Below are 20,759 nucleotides of genomic sequence, written 5' to 3'. Positions count from 1 at the left end.
CATTCACTTTAAGGCGTTCTTTTTCACTACAAACCACTTTACCGATATGTCCTACGTGTGTCGGTCAATTTTTACTTTTGGTAATTATCTCTCATTTAATAAACTCTGTCTTTCTCAAACTAATGAGATTATTTTTGAAAACCCTGAGGCAATTTGGTATTTTAGTTTCAATTTTCAAATATTTGCGCCGTCATTGTTTTGTTGACTGAGCTGCAGGAAGTTCGGATAAGCTCATCATAGATATTTGCCGGATTTTATCAGCAAACTATTTTTTTCGTTTTTTTGTTGTTTTTGTACTGCAAATTGTTCTCGAAAAGAAATGCTATCTCTCATACGTGTATATCATTCAAGGAAGTATATGAATCTATAAAAAGCTACGTTAGCGGAAGTTTTTTTGCTGGCAGTTTATCAACTCGGTTTCAAATTGATTTTTCATCATTTTTGCGAGTTGGTGTTTTGAACAAGGCCAACTCTCAAACGCGACTTTAAAATACTGACAACATTGTCGGTCTTCAGTTATACCGAAGCGTCCGTTGTTTGGCGAAAACACTCACTTGTCCTTGCAGGGTGTAAAAGAATGGTTTCTAAACAAGGTTTGAGTAATTTAACCGCAAAAGGCGAGCCCGAATATGAATCAACTGCCATGGCAACTACACAAGAACCTGTCGGCGAACCTTTGCCAGAATGGCATACAGCGATTCATACTTGGGGATTCGCCTGGAAATTTTATCAGTACGGCTTTGGTGCAGCGTTCGGAATCCTCGCACTTTCGGTCGTAATCTTTTTGTTGAGAATCGTAAAGCTTAACAAGGCTGCGAGACCAAAGAAAGCCACGCTAATCGTGCTCATTTTATTGTTCTTGTTCGGTCTCTCTCGTTGTTTGTTCCTATGCGTGGATGCATACAACAGTAAACAGATTTTTACCGAAGCGTTATCAAACATTTTGTGGAGTCTCGGCAACCCTTGTATCATTACCGCATACACGCTGATTTTCTTGGTGTTAAGGAATATATTTTTCATGAGGGAGAGATTTCAAAGGTGGTACACTCTTAAAAACATTGCCTTGATAACTGTGCCGTATTTTGTACTCGTTTTCGTTTCCGAGGTGGTAGCCTTGCACGCACCGAGATTTAAAGGGTTAACTTTCACCTGCCAAATGATTTATGTTACTTTAGGGCTGATGTTATCATTATTTTATTCTTTCATCGCGTATCTACTTTGGAAAAGCTACAAAGGAAAAACTGTTCACAGAACAGGCGTGAACCGATAGCAATTAGCTACGAACAAAACAACGTTGCGTGGTCGTCGAACTCTGTCAATGTTTAGAACGTGCATCGCCGCAGTCATAGGCGGACTGGTTCTCTGTGCCCTCCAAATTTATTCAATGAGTGGTGTTTACGGAGTATTTTCAAAAGCGAGCTATGTTGAAGCCTGGCCGTGGTTGATTTTTAACTACGCCATGAGAGCCTTAGAACTGTCTCTGTCGCTTGTGTTATATGTCACGTCCACAAAAGGAGCAAGGCAAGTTTCGGAGAGGCATCAAACGTCTTTCTCTGTTAGTTTAGAGTGTCGAGAACAAAGACAAAGTAGCGAGATCCGAAGAATTAGCCGGATCATGTCTTTGAAAGGTGTACGATCAAACGCAGTAGCTGATGCTGGCTCGGCGGGGTGATTCGAGAGGATTGACTGCGACAGGAACGGTGATACTCAGGCCACGTCACGTGATGTCGACGAGAGTTATCACTGTTGTATGCTCAAAAATTTAGACCGTGCGAATTTTTTTTATGTGCTATCGAGGTGATATTTCGCTAAAGAAAACAATTAACACTGGTTTTTCTTCATAATTTCATCTTAATTTCTCTGGCTAAAGAACCTTTTACTATTAAACTGTCACCGTCTAGAATTCCTTAGAACCTAGTTTAAAACTCTGTATTACAGTGACAACTTTTAGGAGGATTTTAAAACGTAACCTACTAAAATAATTCCTAGAATCCTAAGACTTAATTTTAATTATGATTGTTTTTATAAGCTTTAATTAATGAATAATCGTTGATATTGTAAATATACATATATATGTATAATTAAAAACGGGACCAAAATATAACGAAATTCCAGGGATTTGACTTAGGGGCCATGGTATATGAACCATTATACCATGCCCGAGAAATAGCGACCATTAAATCGTCTTCTGGTTGTTCTTACAAAGCGAAAGCAGCAAGATCTAGCAATATTTCTTGATTGTTTTTGAGATTGTTTTTATAAAACAATTATTCCACTCAGGCTAGTTGGATATGAGATGATTGTAGGCAACTCGGAGCGTTGGCTATCTATCATCTCATATCTAACGCGCGCTCGTGGAATAATTGTTAAACGATTTCAATACCATTGCTATCGTTTTTCTCTTTTTTTTTTCTTTGTTTGTTATTGTTCCTGAAAAGCCCCATTGGGGAGATTCAATAAAGTATATATGTATTTATGTATGTAAGTGAGTAAGCCAAATAAAAAGGCTCACAATAGATGTAACAAACGCAATCGCTCTGGAGCTTAATTAATTGAATAGCTGTCACAGTCACCCACTCTTCACACAGGCCCCCCACTGAGTACACAGGCTCCGATCTCCTAGAAATGTAATTTTTTTCGACAACAGGAAAATTTGGTACCTCAACAAATTAGCTCACAGCTGGTCCTTTGGAATCCTTTAGAATCCAATATGTTCATGAGCTGTTATTTACTGTCTTTATATCCTGTAAACTACTCTATCAATTAGTGGTTATTAATGGGAGAAAGATAGAAAAGAAACTATTCTGAAGGGAGTGGAACCCTTGGTGCAGTTTTCTAATTACCTCGCGGGTGGTATTGTAAGATTTCAGTAAACAGGAACAAGTTGGGATATCTTTTTGTATTATCTTAACGTGCAATCTAGTTTTGCCTAGAGCTCTTTTTTACAATAGTGCGATTTTTTTTCCGGACAATTTGAAGATCGCAAGTTGACACTCCACTTTATTTCTTGGCAATTTTGTTAAAAGAAAATATAACTGCTCCCAAAGACATAATTCTTTGGCCGAAACAGTAAAAGAGTCTATTATAAAATGTTTGAATGGAGAGGATCACACAATGAAGAATATACGCTATTGGTCCTTTTTCTGCCGGGCCAGTCTTGTTGTGAGAGTCACGAGCCAGATATGCAGATGTCACTTTACATGTAAGATCAACCAAGCTTATTGCAAAATGTCTCTTTTTTCCCAGCAAACAGTAGTGTGATTGAGGGGGTGGATGCTGCGTTGGTCGGGTGGTGGGGGTGGGGGCTGTGGTGGTTGGCGAGGATCCGTGTGAATTTCACAGTGCAGACATTTTTGCGTCGCAGATTCCTTTCTTCATTCTCTTTCTACTGAGGATTTTTTTCACCGGCTCAATAAAATAGTGGCCCTTGAATTCTAATAGTACCGATTACTATCTTGGTCGCTGGACACTTGTTGAGAAAAGGGGATTAAAATTGCCTTGCCCGAGAATGTGGACCAAGACCAGAGGAAACGTGGCTTGCCGATTAATTGAGGTTATTGAGTCTGTGTGGGAGTTTCAGAAAGTTTCCTCTGGTAGGTATAATTTTGCGAAGAACTGAAATTTATTAATTTTGCGTCTCACATGCGCAGTCAACTGATCACACTCCCTGTCGTCAGTGGAGACCGCGATTCCACAAGTTACTGATCCGCGGTTTTACTAACTCTTTGTACGCGCTTGCGTTGCACGTGGCTTTTTCAAATCCAAGATGGCGGCTGGAGGAGCAGAAGAACACTTCGCGAAAAAATTAGCAAATAACGAGAAGAAAATCAGAGATAGAGCCGTGAATAAGTTGCGAGCTTGGATAAGAAGCCGGCCAAAGGATGGAACAGGTACAGTGTGATAAAATAAAATTTGTATGACCAAAAATTTATCGTAAACAGTTTGTTTTTGTTCTTAGTTTCATAGTTTGTGGTTCAATGAAAGACTAACAAAGTCCACAAAAACCTTCAACTGAACAGTAAAACACTTACCACAATTCTTGAGCTTAGCTTTTCATCTGTGAACTGTGTTTTATTCAAAGGCTTTGATGAGGTCGATTTACTGAAGATTTGGAAGGGACTATTTTATTGCGTGTGGATGTCAGACAAGCCACTTATTCAGGTATTCATTGTTTTTCGGCAGAGCTGTTTTTGCAGAGGCCGAATCAATGGAAGTGCTATAATGTACCTATCATCAGCCATCCTCTGAGGGGGGACCCCAGGCAAGGGAGGGGAATTTGTAAAGATCCTCTCAAAAGTGCTAATTTGTCCCTCTTTGAAGGGGACTTAGAACAATCAAAATTAGGAAAATTGCCCTTCCTAGAGAGTCATCAAAGAAAAAATTGTGAACTAAATTGCCCGGCCCTCTGTGGTCACCAACGCCCCCAGAGGTGGTACTCTGGATTTCAAGTGACGGGGATGATCGAATAATTTTTTGGGGTTTGAAATTTTCCATTCTGGGATGTTTTTGGGTAGGAAAAAGTTACCCACGTACAGTGTACATTGATGCATGCAGGTTGTATCGTCAGTATAAAACCTCACCTGGGGTAGAATTATCATTTGCATGTAACTTAAAAACACTGTTTTAAGTTTTATTCTTTTAAAATTTATTAATATGGGACAAACTTTTTTTAGTATATACCTAAGTAAGAGTGGAAATTTAACATTCTGAATGGTGTGTAGGAAGGGCTATTTTCCAGTAAGTTCATTCAGTAAAGTAAATTTGGCGTTCATCATGGAAAGTTTGGCATGCACCCAAAACATGCGTGAATGATACTTGCATGTGCAAGTGCCATACCCTACACACTAGTGTACAATTATGCCACTGATCATATGTAATCATTTCTCTGAAGCGATAATCATGATTGACTCCATTATTTTCATTTGTTGACAGGAAGAACTGGCCTTAAATATCTCTCAGCTTATCCTCAGTTTTAGGAATGAACAATCAGGTATTACCAAAACAGTTCTACTTTATACAGTTGACCCCAAGAACTACTTTAGACCAACAAAACACAGAACCAAGTACTCTCACTGTGATAGTTCTTATTCCACTATCAACAACCTCTGCCTTCAACCATCTCTCTTTCAACCCAAGAACAATATCTCAATGGAACAATTTACCCACTACATTTTTACCAATATTTCTTCTACTTTGAAAAAAAACTTTACAGTTAATATCCTCAGTGTACCATAAACCTGTTTAACTTACTTTAAAAATACTTGTATCAACGTCCACTGACCCCCTTATTAATAATCCTCATGTATGAGGGGTAGGCTGTATTGAAAAAAAAAATAAAAATAAAAATAAAGAAAAAAATACAAAATTATTGCTACAAACATTATTTTTAGCATGTCTCAAGAACCTGCAATAATGATAATTTACAGCAAACCAATTACTTAAATTTTTATACTGTAGGTTCTGGGAATTCTTGCTAAAAACTGTTACCACTGTTTTGTTTCCTCTTAGCTGTGCTTTTCATCAAAACGTTTTTCAAAACAATGCAAAGGGAATGGCATGGAATAGACAGGCTTCGGTTGGATAAGTTTTACTTGGTAAGGGACACTCCCTGTCCATAATTTTCTTTAATATTTAGCCAAATACTAGTAACGGAGATGTCGCAGAGAATCACCTTGTACAGCAATAATAAACCACAGGAAAGTAATGCTCAGTAGCTTTCATTTGAATGGTCACACTTAAGGATTTCATTTACAGACCACCTTGTACAGCATAATAAACAGCACCATGGGGAAAGTACTGCTCAGTAGCTTTCATTTGAATGGTCACACTTTAGGATTTCATCCACAGACTCAAAAGCTAGAACCACCTTCTACAGCATAATAAACAGCACCACAGGAAAGTACTGCTCGGTAGCTTTCATTTGAATGGTCACACCTGGATGATCACTCTAAACTACAGTAACCGATTGATAAGTGATTAACTAAGGTGTTCTCTTTTGACAGCTCATTCGTTTCTTTGTGAAAGAAACTTTTAACTTCCTCAAGAAAACTGGTTGGGAAGACAGGTAATTTATGTCATCATTCCATTATACTTGATGTAATCTGAATTTATAGGCAAGGAATTACTTTAATTTGAAGAAATAATTATGTCTAACTTATTCCATTTTAATTCCATTTTGTTAATGTTTTAGGCTTGTCACAGAGGTGAAAGGTATTTTTCAGGAAGAACCTTTGGATCCAACCAGTCAAGCGGTATTTATTTTAGAATAATAGCTTATTTACTTTTCTGTTACACAAGAAACTTTGCACCACGCTGTCTGTTTCGCTGTGGCAGATTTTGCATAAATAGATGCAAGCAAATCATTAGGGTAACATAGAAAAGGGACAAGCAACAAGCAACTTGGCGTAAAGGACCGTAAAGGACCGTGGAAACTTAAGAATAGATGATTATGGATTTGTTTATGATGTAATAATAGGTGGCTTATTTTTAAGGGGTCTGGTACTCTGTTTTAAGCCTACCTCAGATTGAATGGTTGATTTGATTTGATTGTAAATCTGAAACTTGATTAAATAAATAAATAAATAAATAAAACTATTCTCATCATTGAGACAGCGATTGAATGGCAGCATCATTGCTTGTCTCCTAAGGTTAATCCTTGAAGAATGTCCTCCCTGGAGTGTTAAAAAGACATGTACAATCTCCCATTAGTTTAGTTCAAATCAGCGTTTCTCCTGTGTGTGAACTTTGGTTGACCAAAAACTGCATTTTTGTGGTTTATTCTCCTACATTCTTCTGCTATTCATGGTTTAGGTTGAGAAGGGATTTGCAATAATATTTTTTTAAATGGTGCATTATTATAGTTAGTCATGATGGATTTTGGCAATTTCATGTGATTATTATTGTTTGTTTGTTTTTCAATATTGATTCAGGTTCCAGATGGTATTCGACTTCACATGGTGGCTGTATACTTAAGTGAACTTGGGAGTGTTGTTGATGATCAGGTAAAACAACATATATTAATGCATGCATTTAGATTGTAGTTCTAATTTTTATCCTTATGAGAGTTGAGTGTCAAGTGGAACAAAAGTTCTGTTCCCTTCTTCCACCCAGGGCTGCAAATAACTAACGGGCAGGCGCCGGTCACGTTGTCCGGTCAAACATGTTTTTGCTCGGACACTACCCGTTTTTGGCCGGTCAAATGTTAACAGTCGTAACTCTTGCGATAGTGAAACCAAATTGCACAGTAATCCTTTTATAACTAAAAAACAACTGAATCCAAGTCGGTTTGGCAATAAAAATTACAAGTTGATAGTTTTACTACTCTTTACTGCACAAGCAGCCTCGCATTCAGTACGTGGAACGGTCACGCAAGATACATGTACAACCGCAATTGTCCGTTTTGCTTTGCATCTGGCAAAATCACTTACAATTAAATATAACACTTTGGCAATCGACACATCATTTCTACTACTGAACTTTAAGTAAAATGTGCAGAACATATTAAAGCTGAAGGGTTCAATCAATCTCTTAATTAATTTGAAAAAAGAAGTTAACTGAAATGTAAACTTAAACAAGAAACACTTAACTTTGATTCATATCGTCTAAGGGTTTCGAAATTCGGCAGCACTGTATGTAATTGTATTAAATGCATGGCGTCTTATTCCAAGTACAACTGTTGCGCTTGCTGACTTTCTTCCATTTAGAATCCCTTTAAGACAACTTTATTCTTCCACTTTTTGTGTTATACGCTCCATTTTTGAGTTGCATCGAGTGATGAAATCACCAGAAAGCTTAGTAACCAAGCATGTTTTGCAGGGTGTGCCGGAAGTAACGTATAGTTTGTTTTCTTTTTGCACTTTGCAACAAATGCTACGTGGAGTATTCTCGGTGCAGCGAGACTATTCTTCGTGAGGGTGCTTTCCGATCATTCAATCAATCAAATAATCAATCACTTTATTTAAGAGTCAATCATGCTATCTAGCCAAAGGCAAAACCCTCTACTAATTGAAGGGCTCCGTGGAAAAAGGGCGTAAGTGACGATTTTGGCCATTTTTTTAAATGTCATCCAAATGAGCTGAAATTTTGCATGTGGCCTTTGATTTAATAGAAAAACATTGCCCTGTATTTTTTTTCGCAAATTTCTGCTTCATTTTGGGAACTCATAAAGTAAATAAAATAACGGTCGGGTTGCGGTCGCGACAGGACTTGATGACATCGTGGAAATTTGCGACTACCGGGAATTTCTCGACCACTAATTTGTCTATAGTTTTATCATAGTTAATTCGTTTTGTTTTCTTTCGGAAACATGAATGTTGTCCCTCGTGATTATCAAATCGTTGAAAATTAAAATTTCTCTGAACGAGTCGGTAAAGGACCGGACAAGATGTCCGGCAATCCAAGGATTTGTCCGGTCAATACCTAATTTTGACCGGACATTGTCCGTTGACCGGCCGTTATTTGCAGCCCTGCCACCATTTTTCTTTTTTCGTGATTGTTATTTTTAGTTGCCTTATTTTAATAAATTTGTATTATTTTATTACGGGAAACTAAACTTGAACCTCTGTCCATGTATGTTAATCATTTGTTTTCAGATTCATTGTGATGTGTTACTTAAACTACTGGATCCTTTGTTCTTGCTTGCAGCGCACTCTAACAAGTAAGATTTTCAGCTTTAGTTTATTATAAACCTCATAACTGTTGATTCTGAGTTAATACGAGACCTTTAGATAGAGACTATGACTATGAAAACAAAATTTGACTTCCAGTTTTTAGTGGAGTACTAGAGAAGAGATATATCCCTGAAAGCTTTGTTTTGGTATATACTTCATGGGTGATTGAAGTATATACCCATTTTGCTCTGTGTGAGTGACAAACTAGACACATTTGCTTTGAAAAATGATAGCTTAGCCCTTTCCTGATTTAAAAAAGACAAGATCACCTACATTTCAAGGACTTGTTCTCGGCACTACGCCATTCTCACAAAAACTTGTGGTAAAATGACAACACCAATCTCGTTTTCCTGCCAAAGTGACACTAGTTAACATTGTCTTTTGGAAAATCTTATAGACGTACTTGTACTTGTACTAGAATCTAAAAGGTCATTAGTACATCCGCACTGCCAGAACTGCTTGACTGTTAGTTTTGATGTCATAATTTTTTCCAGTAAAACTGTAACCAATGCAGTGAAGAAGAGTATATTAGAGCATCTTGTTGAGACTGACGGAGACAATTCAGATGAAAAACAAGACACATTTATGACAAAGGTACTGTATTGCAAACAACCTCCTGATTTAGCAGTATGCTGAAAAACTAAGTTCAGAACTAAGGGGGCTTTCCATTTATCAAGACCTGGCTGGCCAGAGTGGAATGTAGCAGCTCTCTCAAGGTCTCATGTGATTGGCTTGCAACCCTTCTAGAAAACAAAGGGTGCATTAGATTGACCCTATTCTGGAATACGGTCATCAAACTCGACCAAAAGAACAAACAACAGAACAATTCTCCCAACCTTAAAAACAATAATATTATAACAGCTGCCATACAATAAAAACAATATTATTGCAAGCGTATGAGAGATGCTTAGACACTACTGCAGCCAGACTGGTCAGTCCGTAACAGGAGTGTACTGATTTTAAGGATAAGTTTCATCCTAGTTATTCAAATTTCTTTAAAATAGCACATACTATTTTCAGTGGGATTATTTCTCAAGATTTTGCAGATCATTCCTTCAAAACTACACATTTGATTTGCCAGTTCTGGCAAATGGAAAGTGCCCACTCTAAATTTCTTTCATGATGACCATTCTCCCGGCCAAACTAGAGCTTATTTTGAACAATTTTGAAACAAGTTTTAAGGCACATTCCCAAGTAAATGGAGCATACTGAAATACAAGGAACCCATGTGATTCTGAAATGGTTTTGTTTTTTTTCTTCTAAGGTTAATTTTGCTGCAGTTGCTGACAGATTATTTACTTTAGCAAGTGACAGAAAGATCCTGAGTAGAAACAGAAAACAACTATATCAGTGGGCCAAAAGGTGAGAGGTGTCTTATCAATCATTTGATTAATTTCGTAGTATCCAATAAATTCAGCTATCCACAGCAGGGAGGAATAAAAGGAACTGAAAGAACCAGTGTTATGAAAGAGAAGTAAAAGAGGCAATCTATATCCGGACAAGAAATCCCAGCTTTAATCAGATGTGGGTAGATATAACCTCCCATCCATTTGGAGTAATCTCCCCAGTGCACGGGCCTGGGAGCTGGGGGGGGGGGGGGGGTCAAGGCCCTTCCAACCCCAGGGATTTTACTTGTGCTTCTAGTATAAACCTTGTTTCCAGAGGTGAGTTACTTAGTGATCAGGGTTAGAGGTCTAACTGAAAGCTTTATGAACAAATCCAGTGTACAAAAGTTTTTTAAAAAAACTTCGAATATTTGATCACTTGTTTGGACAGTCAGTCAATGAACTTTTCCAGGTATATAGGAGCAAAGTGTTTGATAAAGATTTAATTAATTTTAATGATCGAATGATTTTCCAGTAATCAGATACCTATGTTATGCGCACAGGATTCTGGGATCGCCAGGGGGCAAACATTGCAAGTCGCCATAGAGAAATGTATGGCATAAAGTTGTTTATTCGTCAAAAGCAGTGATTTCGGGCAAAAAATAATGCATTTTCGCCGTGATTTTGTGAGAAGCGGAGGTGACTAATGTTGGTGCGTGGAAATTGTAAGATTTTGTGTTATAACTGGGATGAAATCTATTGATAAATGCGAAATGTTGATTGTGCAATCTACTGAATGTACATCAAGTAATGGTGACCAATAGTCTCGAAATAATACAAACGTAGGTATTAATTTGAGGGGATTGACTCAATAAAGCCTTTTCAGTTGTAATTGTATGTGTTCCGATATTAACAGTCCATATTAACAACCTATGCAGGGCGGTTATCACTGTGCTGTATGAGGTGTATAAATATAGGGTTGACAAGCCTTCGCGCTCACGTGCGTGTTTTAGTTTTGCCCTCACGGGTATATCTTTTTAAGAACACCCTCTTATTTATGAAATGAGCGGTGTCCCCCGTAAATTTTCTTTAAGAGCTTGATTTTCTTCTTATTAAATGCCATTTATGGTTTGGAGGATTTGCGTGATGGCCACTGTCGCATGTTTTGTATTTTGATCTCAAAGGTCATTTCTGGGTTATGCGTATCGTTTATTAGAACTCTTGTTGTTTCTGTTTAGCGACTGCCGTTCTTATGTACTTTGTGGCATTTGGTTCAGGTTTGGTAAGGTCCATTTCAGTGCATACGGTGACAGAAAAGCCTCTCTTTTTATCACTGTGAGGATAGGATTTGAATGGTGTACTTGTATCTTGCAGCTTTTGTGTTGCTGAGCCCGGCTATTTGCTTTTGTCGCAAGATGTTGTGTTTCTTATCACGGCTATCTGTCTTTTGATCCTTTCTTTATCATTGTAGCTTGTTTGAAAGCTATGCAATGCGTTAAATTTAGGTCTTAAGTCCTCTTTAGTCCGTTTGTGTTTCTGTTAATATCACTTCGCCGATCCGCTCTGTAACTGTGAGGTTTGTGTAGTGGGAGCTGTAGTTAGTATTTTCCTCCTGTGTTTTGATTACGCCACAGAATGATCAGACAATTATCCTGAGTTAGCATTCTCGTTGCTCTGGCCATGGGAAATTTCCCCGTGTTAACTATCACTGGTTTCAACCCTCCACAGCGCAATAGCTCGGTAATTTCCATCCCCTAGCACAATAATTTCTCTCCTTTGTTTGGGTAAAATTTCAGCAGCCATGAAGTTATAACACACGTACGTAACTAAAAAGAAAACAATCTCGACACACTTAATTACAACTGAAAAGGCTTTATTGAGTCAATCCCCTCAAATCTACACCTAAGCTGCCTATTAAAGTTTGTACTTTTTCAATACAATAACTTGATGTAGATTCAGTAGATTTCACAATCAACCTTACGCAAGAGTGTTTATCGATAGATTTTATTGCATCAACCACACAAAAACTTACAATTTCCACGCACAAACATTAGTCACCTCCGCTTCTCACAAAATCACGGCGAAAATACTTTACTCTTTGTCCAAAACCACTGCTTTTGACAAAGAAACAACTTAACGCCATACATTTCTTTCTAGCGACTAGCAATGTTTGCCCCCTGGCGATCCCAAAATCCTTTGCGAATACATGGGTCTCTGATTACTGGAAAATCATTCATTGCTACATTTCAGCTTGCATTTTTCAGAAATTTCTTTAACCTATTTTCTTTTCTTTCTATTTTTCATAGGTTTAGAAAGAATTCAGAAGGTATGTAATTATAGTGCCCTGTTTCTATCTGTTTTTAGCGCCCCCTTGAAAAGCCTTTCAACACCAAAAACTTATGTAGTTTCACATACATGTTCGTCTTCCAATCAAGGTTTACATTAGGTTACTTTGCTAAATATTACAAAATTATTAGCTTGGTCTTTGAGGCTTAAACTACCACTACTGTAAGTTGTTTTAGAACGTAAACGTTTACTATGATTAATTTAACTAGATTATCTAATTTATTTGAACTGAAACTCTTTCTATTGGCCAGGAGAACACAAGGAAGGGCAACAAGAGGAAATTTCAAATGGGTTACCTGTGGGATCAAAGCGGAAGACTGCAGAATGTGAAGCTACCGACTTAACAAACTCCAGTGTCAGTGAAGATGGAAATGGAAAGAAAATTGAATCAAGTGGGGGAAAAACCAAGAGGAAAAAGAGGAAACAAGTGGACATGGAAAATGAACAGCAAAAGAATTCATCTTTTGATCTGGAGTCAACAGATGAGATTACAAAGAGAAAGAGAAAAATCAATAAGGATGAAAATTTAGGGCACAATGCATTGTTTTTGGGTGGGGAAGGAACTCTTGGTGAGGTTAATGCTGAGCCTAAAAAGAAGAAGAAGAATTTGAAGTCAAAATCTGAAAGTGATGACAGGACTACAATCATTAAAAAGCCTGGAAAATCACACAATAAGGGTAGTAATGAAGGGTCTGACATTGTAAATGGAAACCATGAAGATGAAGGTGAAATGCTGACTTCAGAAACTCTACCACAAACAGATAAGTTAGGTGGCATCAGATCAAGTAACATTTCAGTTGTAAATGCTGATGTATTAGGCTCACCAGAAAAGGCTGACTCTGCATTATCAACAGCAGTTGAAAAAAAGGTTTTGCGAAAAGCTGCGAGCAGCAACAGTGAGCCATTTGCACAGTTCCAGAAGAGTTCCACACCCCAGGCTTTTGTCAGAAAATGTCTGTCTAGAACACCAAGATCAGAACCACAAAGGCGAAAGAAAAATGATGTGCAGGTTGGTTGATTTGATTGAGGTGTATGTTTTTGATTGTAGTGATATTTCTTTATCTCTAACAAAGTGTACATTTTTGAGGGGCCAAACATACCACCGCTTAACAGGCTTGTAAGCGTACACTCGGTCATGTTCTCAACTACATACAAACACTACATTTTTAACAGCGATTCGAGTACTGACGTTTGAGTGTTAATCCTTCATCAGAGTGAATTTCAGCATGGATTCGCTGCTGAAAGGCTAATGCTCCTTTCGCTGGCCAAATTACTTTATCAACTCTGTTGATAAAACCAAGCCAAACATTTGTTTCCACTCACCTCTTATGCAGCACCTCAGCTTCTTTAGAAACTGACCCCTTTCCTGTTGGCTAGTTATCATTACTGTAGAAAAGTTTGAAGATCAAACTCGTTATTTTAACCCTTTTGCCACTGGACAAAATTCTTGCTTTAGGGTCATACTCCTGGATCAGTGCCAGCCAAGGGAGCACACAAGAGAGTTAGGATTGAGGTGTCCAAAAACACCGCTCATACTACACAAGGTTTGTTTGATGGCAGTGTTTCCTGCGATTTTTAGCTGTAAAAAAAATCCTCTACAGATTTCCAAAAGGACTGCAAAGTAAAATATTTCTGTGTTTTCATCCTCTAATAAGGCAGTGGGTGGTTGATGCAGCTCACCCTACCCCTTCCTCCCCCAGTGGCACACCCCCACCCAAAAATTTACTGCGTAGTCCACCCTGGGGAAATACCAATGTAGCTGCCTGCTTTACTTTAAAACCTGTGGCTTTCAAGACACCCCCCTCCTTCCCATGGAAGGGCACTGGAAATGAGGGGGAGGGGGTGTCTTGAAAGCCACAGGTTTTAACGTAAGGTAAGCAGCTAAAACGGTATTTCCCCAGGGTGGAGTACTCAGTGAATTTTTGTGTTGGGGTGTGTCACTGGGGCTCTAAAATCCTTACCTTCACCAGACCATATCCAGCTGTATCTTGCCACTTTATTCTGGACTAGAGACCAACAAATTCCTGTGCTATCCTTGACTTGAGTCTTAATTTATATTCCGGAGAACTTTTCCAGACAAACATTTTCTCAATGATGCCCTATTCTAGACCAAAATTTTCTGATTTCTGTACTGCCGATCCTGGACTAATCTGCTTGACAAACATACCTTTTATAGCTACACACACCTACTCCCTTGCCTCCCCCTGATATTTCCAAGAAGGAGCAGGGGCTGGTGATCAAACTTGATATCTTTCAATGTGTGAGCTATGGGTACGTTTTCACTTTCCTTGCTATTTGTTCAATAGATTATCAACGCAGTTTAAAGGAAAGCCCAAAGATTCCATTTGATGCCAAGAAGACACCCATCCAGGGGTTACTGAAGTCACTGCCCGGCGAAGTGGAACTTAAATCTCCACCTAAGCCAAGGAGAACTCCACTGCATATTAATAAGACTGCATCATCTTCAAAACAAAGGAAATCAAAGCAAGCAAAGTCTGCTAAAAGGCCTAGAGCTGTTGACTTCTTTTAATTTGTTTTGTCTATTTTGCTGTCCCCGCCCCCCCCCCCCCCCCCCCTTTCCAATTTATCCAAATAGAAAGGTAATCACAAAAATCAGCTTCCAGGTGTTGCAAATTGGGTGAAGCATTCTTTTGAGTATTTCGCTGTTTGGTATAGCTTGTCAAATGTTTAATAATTCATGGCGAAATTTAAAGCAAAAGACTGCCAAATTTTATGATAATTTTAATTGATGAAACTGGTAGAAACTACAGCACAATAAACAGCAAATCACATTCATTTAATATTTTTTATTGTCAATAAAAAAAAAATTCATTCAGTGTTTAGAGCACACATCTGTAATAACAGTTACCATTTAATCGGCCTTTGAGGTTTTTAGCAGAAGGCTGTTGGTATTCACAGGCAGACTTGTTGAGAATGGAGCAAGTTGCCAGTTGCCTCGCCCTTACTGTTAGGGAAGTGGTCAAAACTACTATGCTCTAATAGCACCCACCAAACCACAAAATAGATAGTGGTCTCTGCGTGTACCCCCTTCCTCAATCCAATCTCAAAAGATGGTGTCTTTATTGCATAGCCACTCCTCTATCCAGCAGTAAAAAATGGCAATGAGATTCAAACCTCACTTTGCTTGTTTATCCAGCAATGCCGGCTGATTCTTGCTAGCTGAATATTTCTGTGTCGAATCAAGTTTTAAAGCCAATAAAATTTTGTCGGTAATGTTCATGAGATAGGTGGTGTCTTTGATAACACCCCTACCCCAGACAAGGTGGGTCCTCTTCGAAAAAACTTGTTATGACCAGTTCCCTCATGAGGATTTTGTTGACAACGTAAATTTTGTGATTAACGTAAGAGCTACATAGAAGAGCAGCTCCCTCACAAAACCAACAGTCCACCCACAGATAACTGGCAAGGTAAAAAGAAGAAATGAAAGCACTTTAGAATTCTGAGTTTGTCGAAACTTCTTTGGTACGAGTAAGGAACACTCTTCTTTTGCAATTTCAAGTTTGTAAGAAAAAAAGAAAAATGGACTAATTTGAAAACAAAATGTCCTGTAATAAGGTATAATCATGCATATGGGAAAATCTGTACGTGTGATCTGTATAGCGTCTTGCTTGATCTCAAACTATCAAACACTCTTAGTACATCAGTAACTGTGCTTTCACTTAAGTGAGAGTCAATGGAGTTTAAGGTGGCCGAACACAGTTTTTCCATTACACAGGTGTTAGTAAACATTATTTGAAAACTACGTACTTCTGAGTACCCGAAATTAGCATGGTGCAAGATTAACTAAGAAGGAATAAATTTTGATACTTCTTGTTGAATAAGGTGCCGTCGCCATGGCAACGCAGCAAGCTATTAACCGTCCACAAATAATGGTTTTTCTTAATTTTTAGAAAATGCACTCGTTAGATTTTTTCCATATTTTGTATCCAGAAAAATCCACAAAATACTGACATAGTGACGCTGCTTTCATGTAATTTTAACAGACAGATCTCCTGTAAATGTTGGTTTTGCACTTTAATATTTTTTGAAGATACCCTCTGTTAGATTTTGTTTTTGGTTTGTAGGCAAGTTACGCTTTTAGAAAACTACTGTTTTGTCAAATTTCACGAAATTCTAACGAGCGGTTCCTTAGAAAACAGTTTATTTCCATTAAAATAACCAGTCACAATTTTTTGTTCAAATGCGCATGCATGGCTTTTAATTAGGGTTTCTCAGAAAAATGAAAGGCGTACAAAAAGGCTTAGCTCGTTATGAACTCAATTTCTTTGTTCGGCGATAAATGAAGGAGGATTCACAAACAAGAAACTAAGTTATTTTAAGAGCAAAACTTACCTTTTGGTATAAAATCGAGTGGTCGATAGTATTTGCTTACCACAACCCTAGCGCGCGCTTAATAGCATCACTAACAGAATCTGTAAAGCGCGCGCAAACTGTGTTCGGCCACCTTAATGTAAGAGTGGGAGAACACTCTTCATTGTTGCAGTCACACATTGCCAACATTCGAATTCATCTGGGCGTCAGTATATCACCTTGATATCATATAATTTATATGATAGGTGATCACCTAGATATGATAGGTAGATGGATATGATGTGAATACTTGATACGATAGGTGATGTACTCAGAACTGCTAGGGAGCAATGTGATTATTTTTTGTTGAGCATTGTCCAGCGGCCTTTCTTAAACTTTGATCAGACAATGTTGATGCTGGCAGCATTTCAACAACAAACTAGTTACCGGCCTTGCTTTCTTGACCCTTCCCTTTCACTTGAACAAAAAGTTTGCACAATTTATCCAACTGAGAGGTAACAGCCGAGTTACTCAATAACGTTAGTAACCATAAGCATCCATAATGGCTTATATCCAGTTGAATAGTATCAGTCAGGAGAACATGGATACATAATGATATCATCCTGGAGATAAGTTTCTAACTCTCACCAGTCAATACCTGATTTAATAATAATGATAATAATAATGATGATGATGATCGGTCTTGGTCATTCTAGTAGTCATCGGAGCATTATGTTTAGTCTTGGGAGGACTTGATAAATGGTTAAAACTGTTGGGGTTGCCCTACAACATGGAGCCCTTGGAACGTGTGTGTTTGCTGCGGACTGCCAGAATCCTGAGAAAAGTGCCAGACACTTCAAAACAGTCAAGGAAAGAATAGAAGGTGCAGAGTATCGTAGGCCACAGGTGGTAGCCCAACAATGTTCTGCAACACACTACCTGGCCAAGCAGCGACCGAGTAACACACAATAATAAATAATAATAATAATAATAATAATAATAATAATAATAATAATAATAGAAACCATGATGATGATGATGATTGTACTGTGAGAAATGAGATGCTCACAGCAGAGAGGGTAGAAAATATAATAGAAGACCTATTGTTGTTTAAGTCTGATGTGCTTGATCTTTCTTAAATATTATGGAATACACATTGCTTATTATGATATATTGTCCTATGAACTGTCCTGTGCCACAAGTACTCCTGAAGACTTGTCAGCGGTCTTTGATTCTTCCTCAGGTGGGCTTTCTTTTTCTCCTCTTACATGGATGTTGTGCTTATCTTTAAACGCATTTAGTTCTTCTTCTTTTGTTGTGAGTGATTCTTTTAACTTGCTGATTAGGCTTCCAATCTAAGGACACAACACGACATGGTTACATTTTTAGTAAATTAACTCCAATTATATCTCTCAGTTAGTACATGTGGTGTGATTGGTCAATTTTGCGGGCTGTATTTCACTGTACGGCCCACTAAATTTGAAAGTTTGCTTGCCCGTGTGCGTGATTAACCTCAGAGATATTGGTCTGTACAGTAAGTTGCAGATCCTGGTTTTTCCTGTTGATTTATGGCCCTCACGCTTCACACTTAGGCCATAAATCAACAGGAAAAAACTTGGTCTGTAACTTACAGTACGGACCTTGAACTTGGTTATTGAGGGGTATGTATTAACCTTGGATGCAGTGCATGTCTGCATTGCATACCAGACTATATAAATTTTGTAAGAACCTGAGGACACCGGCATAAAGCTAAAGGGAAAGCATTTTTATGGCGCAAAGGAACTAGAAGTATTACTTCACGTAGGATGCTAGTCCATCACAGAAGCCTCGCAGTTATTTATGCAACTTAAGCAGTTGCGAACTGCAAGGGTCTTTCTTCTATTTAATCTTTTACCTGTAGTTCAAATATGTTTTTACATATTCATATTAATCCTCCATGGGTATATTAGGAACTCGCAATATGACCAGCTCCCAGTTGGCTTAATAGCTCATTTGATAGAGCACTGCACCGGCATTGCAGAGGTCATCGGTTTCAATCCCGTTCAAGCCTGAAATTTTTTCAGGCTTTCTTTTCGCAATTGCTTATATTGCATAAATAACTGAGAGGGTCATTCTTCCAAGTAACCTTTTCAATAATAGTAATAGATGAATTAAAAATTAAATGCCTATAATGAAAACTTCAAAAATCTTTAAAAACAATAATTATTAGCATTCCAGGAAAATGTTCAACTTTACAGTTTGGATACATGCACTGGAATGCATAATCATAGAATAAAAGAACCAACCTGTTCTTTGTTATTTTCAAGCGCAGGCAGTACATCTTTCACCGTTCTCTCAACCAACACTCCACCAATCATTCGAAAGCACCGCCTCTCAGGTTCCACACCTTTCAATGCCTCAGTGACAATGCTACAGTTGAGAAAAAGTTGTATGTGTTATACATGAGATTTTAACTTAAAACTGGGAAAGTTTAATATGTTGCCAAGCGCCAACTCTCCAAGCCTCCAGATCTTCAAGTACCAATTACCCAATGGCTGATAATTTTCCTATTTGTTCGGACCAAACTATGTAATTTTCCAGTACTCCTTATCAAAGTTGGCTTCTAAAATTCATAGCCATTTTCACACCTGGTTTCTAGAATCCAAACCCATCTTCAGACTTTCGGACCAAAATAGTTTAAATCTATCTATACCCTACAGCTCAAAAACCATACCCTTTGGCACCACACATACCTATAAAGCTTATATAGCGAAGTACCCCTTCACCCCGGGTCTCCAGCTCAGGGAATACTGAAAAAGTTTTAATAATTTCACAAGTACAGGTAATATATTTTTTTCTTCCCTTCACATTCAAATCTGAACTAAGTTTACCGCACGTGCACAAACGTTTATCTATCAAATTAACTTAGTAAGCTTAGGAACAGTACATCGATCTTCTCACGTTTGCCGACAGAATAAGTTGCAATGGGATAAGCAAAGCCATGTGAGATGGAAATTGAAAGCCGAAAGGAAGAATTGCTTATTTCTATTGGTCAACAGCGTCTTAGCAACAAAGAGAAAGGAACAACAAATTTGCAGTTTTTCAGAGTTTTCGCCGAGTTGCGCCCTCGGTATCTGTCAGTTCTTAGATAGCTCATATCACTCCATACCTGTGCTCATTCACTTCCATTTCGAGCTCTCCTATTTTGCCCATAATACTCCTATATTCCTGCCTCATCTGATTGAATTGCATGATAATCTGCTCGTGATCCAACCCTCCTTTCGATTTTTTCTTCCCGCCCGTCACAACCGCCATGATGGACCAAAGGAATCCCAAGCTTCAGTGCGCCCTTATGTTAGTGCAAGGGCTAGTGCAAAGCCCTTCGCAAAAAGTTGAGTGCACCTCTCCTTCCCCACCCCACCCCACCCCCCCCCCCCCCACGCTAGAGTGATAGTGATTGTAACAAAAAAGTTTGTGCTCCTTTTCCCTATTTACTAACTCAAGTGGGGAAGAAGAGAGACTGTCTTAATAGAATCCTGCAAATGGACTGAGGAATTGAAAATGAGGTAGGAAATGACTATACAGAAAATATTTCCAAATGTTCACTGACAGTTTCAATGCACACCCTGTTTATCCCATATAGGCTATATCAGGTGCTCTTGGCTATATGGATAGATATATAAATTGTTTATTAAAACCGACAATCTCGCAGTTAAAATGACCAAATATATACAAAAGAAGAAAAGAATGAAACAATATTTATATAAAAAAAGATTTTTTTTTTTAATTTCAAAACCTTAAAAATTTTATAGTATTTTTTTGTGGAGGCTTAGTGACATAGTAGTGGTAAGTGCATCAGACCTTTGATTGGACGAGTAGAAGATCGAAGGGTTGGTGGTACAGAATCAAACAACCTGGTGTATCCTTCTACCTCCTTTAGCTTAAAGTGCACATGATGGTTTTTTTTATTTGCGTGATCAAATCTCCTTGTTATTCTCATATAACCCGATCAGTTTTTCTTCCTCGCATTTGAGGCATATAAAAACATGTAAATTATTTAATCTATAGTGGGATGCATTACCATGTAAGGTGAGAGATTGGGGATGGTATAACTGTGACATCAATACAG

General features: G+C 38.1%; 2 protein-coding genes and 1 pseudogene across 3 annotated transcripts; 2 read left to right on the top strand and 1 right to left on the bottom strand.

The window, feature by feature from the left end:
- The first annotated feature begins 336 nt into the window (after window positions 1-336).
- On the top strand, window positions 337-2,480 carry LOC146469187 (uncharacterized; annotated as a pseudogene).
- A 1,251-nt stretch (window positions 2,481-3,731) lies between these two features.
- LOC146469186 (uncharacterized) lies at window positions 3,732-17,765 on the top strand. 2 transcript variants are annotated; one of them, XR_014867326.1, is made up of 15 exons: window positions 3,732-3,890; window positions 4,082-4,161; window positions 4,933-4,990; window positions 5,509-5,594; window positions 6,003-6,064; window positions 6,191-6,251; window positions 6,930-7,001; window positions 8,592-8,656; window positions 9,164-9,263; window positions 9,934-10,031; window positions 12,301-12,320; window positions 12,592-13,349; window positions 13,797-13,884; window positions 14,647-16,059; window positions 16,825-17,765. XR_014867326.1 is itself a non-coding variant. In XM_085123817.1 (14 exons), the coding sequence occupies exons 1-14, from the start codon at window positions 3,767-3,769 to the stop codon at window positions 14,868-14,870; spliced, it is 1,896 nt and encodes a 631-aa protein (XP_084979943.1). In that variant the 5' UTR covers window positions 3,732-3,766; the 3' UTR covers window positions 14,871-17,765. The 2 variants fall into 2 exon arrangements, 1 of the variants encoding a protein (XP_084979943.1); XM_085123817.1 differs by having other exon boundaries at window positions 14,647-17,765.
- LOC146469185 (prefoldin subunit 2-like) lies at window positions 15,133-19,969 on the bottom strand. The gene is made up of 3 exons (XM_085123818.1): window positions 19,800-19,969; window positions 18,937-19,060; window positions 15,133-18,006 (listed from the first exon to the last, which is right to left on the bottom strand). The coding sequence occupies exons 1-3, from the start codon at window positions 19,943-19,945 to the stop codon at window positions 17,830-17,832; spliced, it is 447 nt and encodes a 148-aa protein (XP_084979944.1). The 5' UTR covers window positions 19,946-19,969; the 3' UTR covers window positions 15,133-17,829.
- Window positions 19,970-20,759: the final 790 nt, after the last annotated feature.

The sequence above is a fragment of the Pavona decussata genome, unplaced genomic scaffold (genome assembly GCF_977016875.1).
Source record: "Pavona decussata unplaced genomic scaffold, jaPavDecu1.1 SCAFFOLD_127, whole genome shotgun sequence".
NCBI classification, from domain to species: Eukaryota; Metazoa; Cnidaria; class Anthozoa; order Scleractinia; family Agariciidae; genus Pavona; species Pavona decussata.
This window is presented reverse-complemented; position numbering and strand designations above follow the sequence as displayed.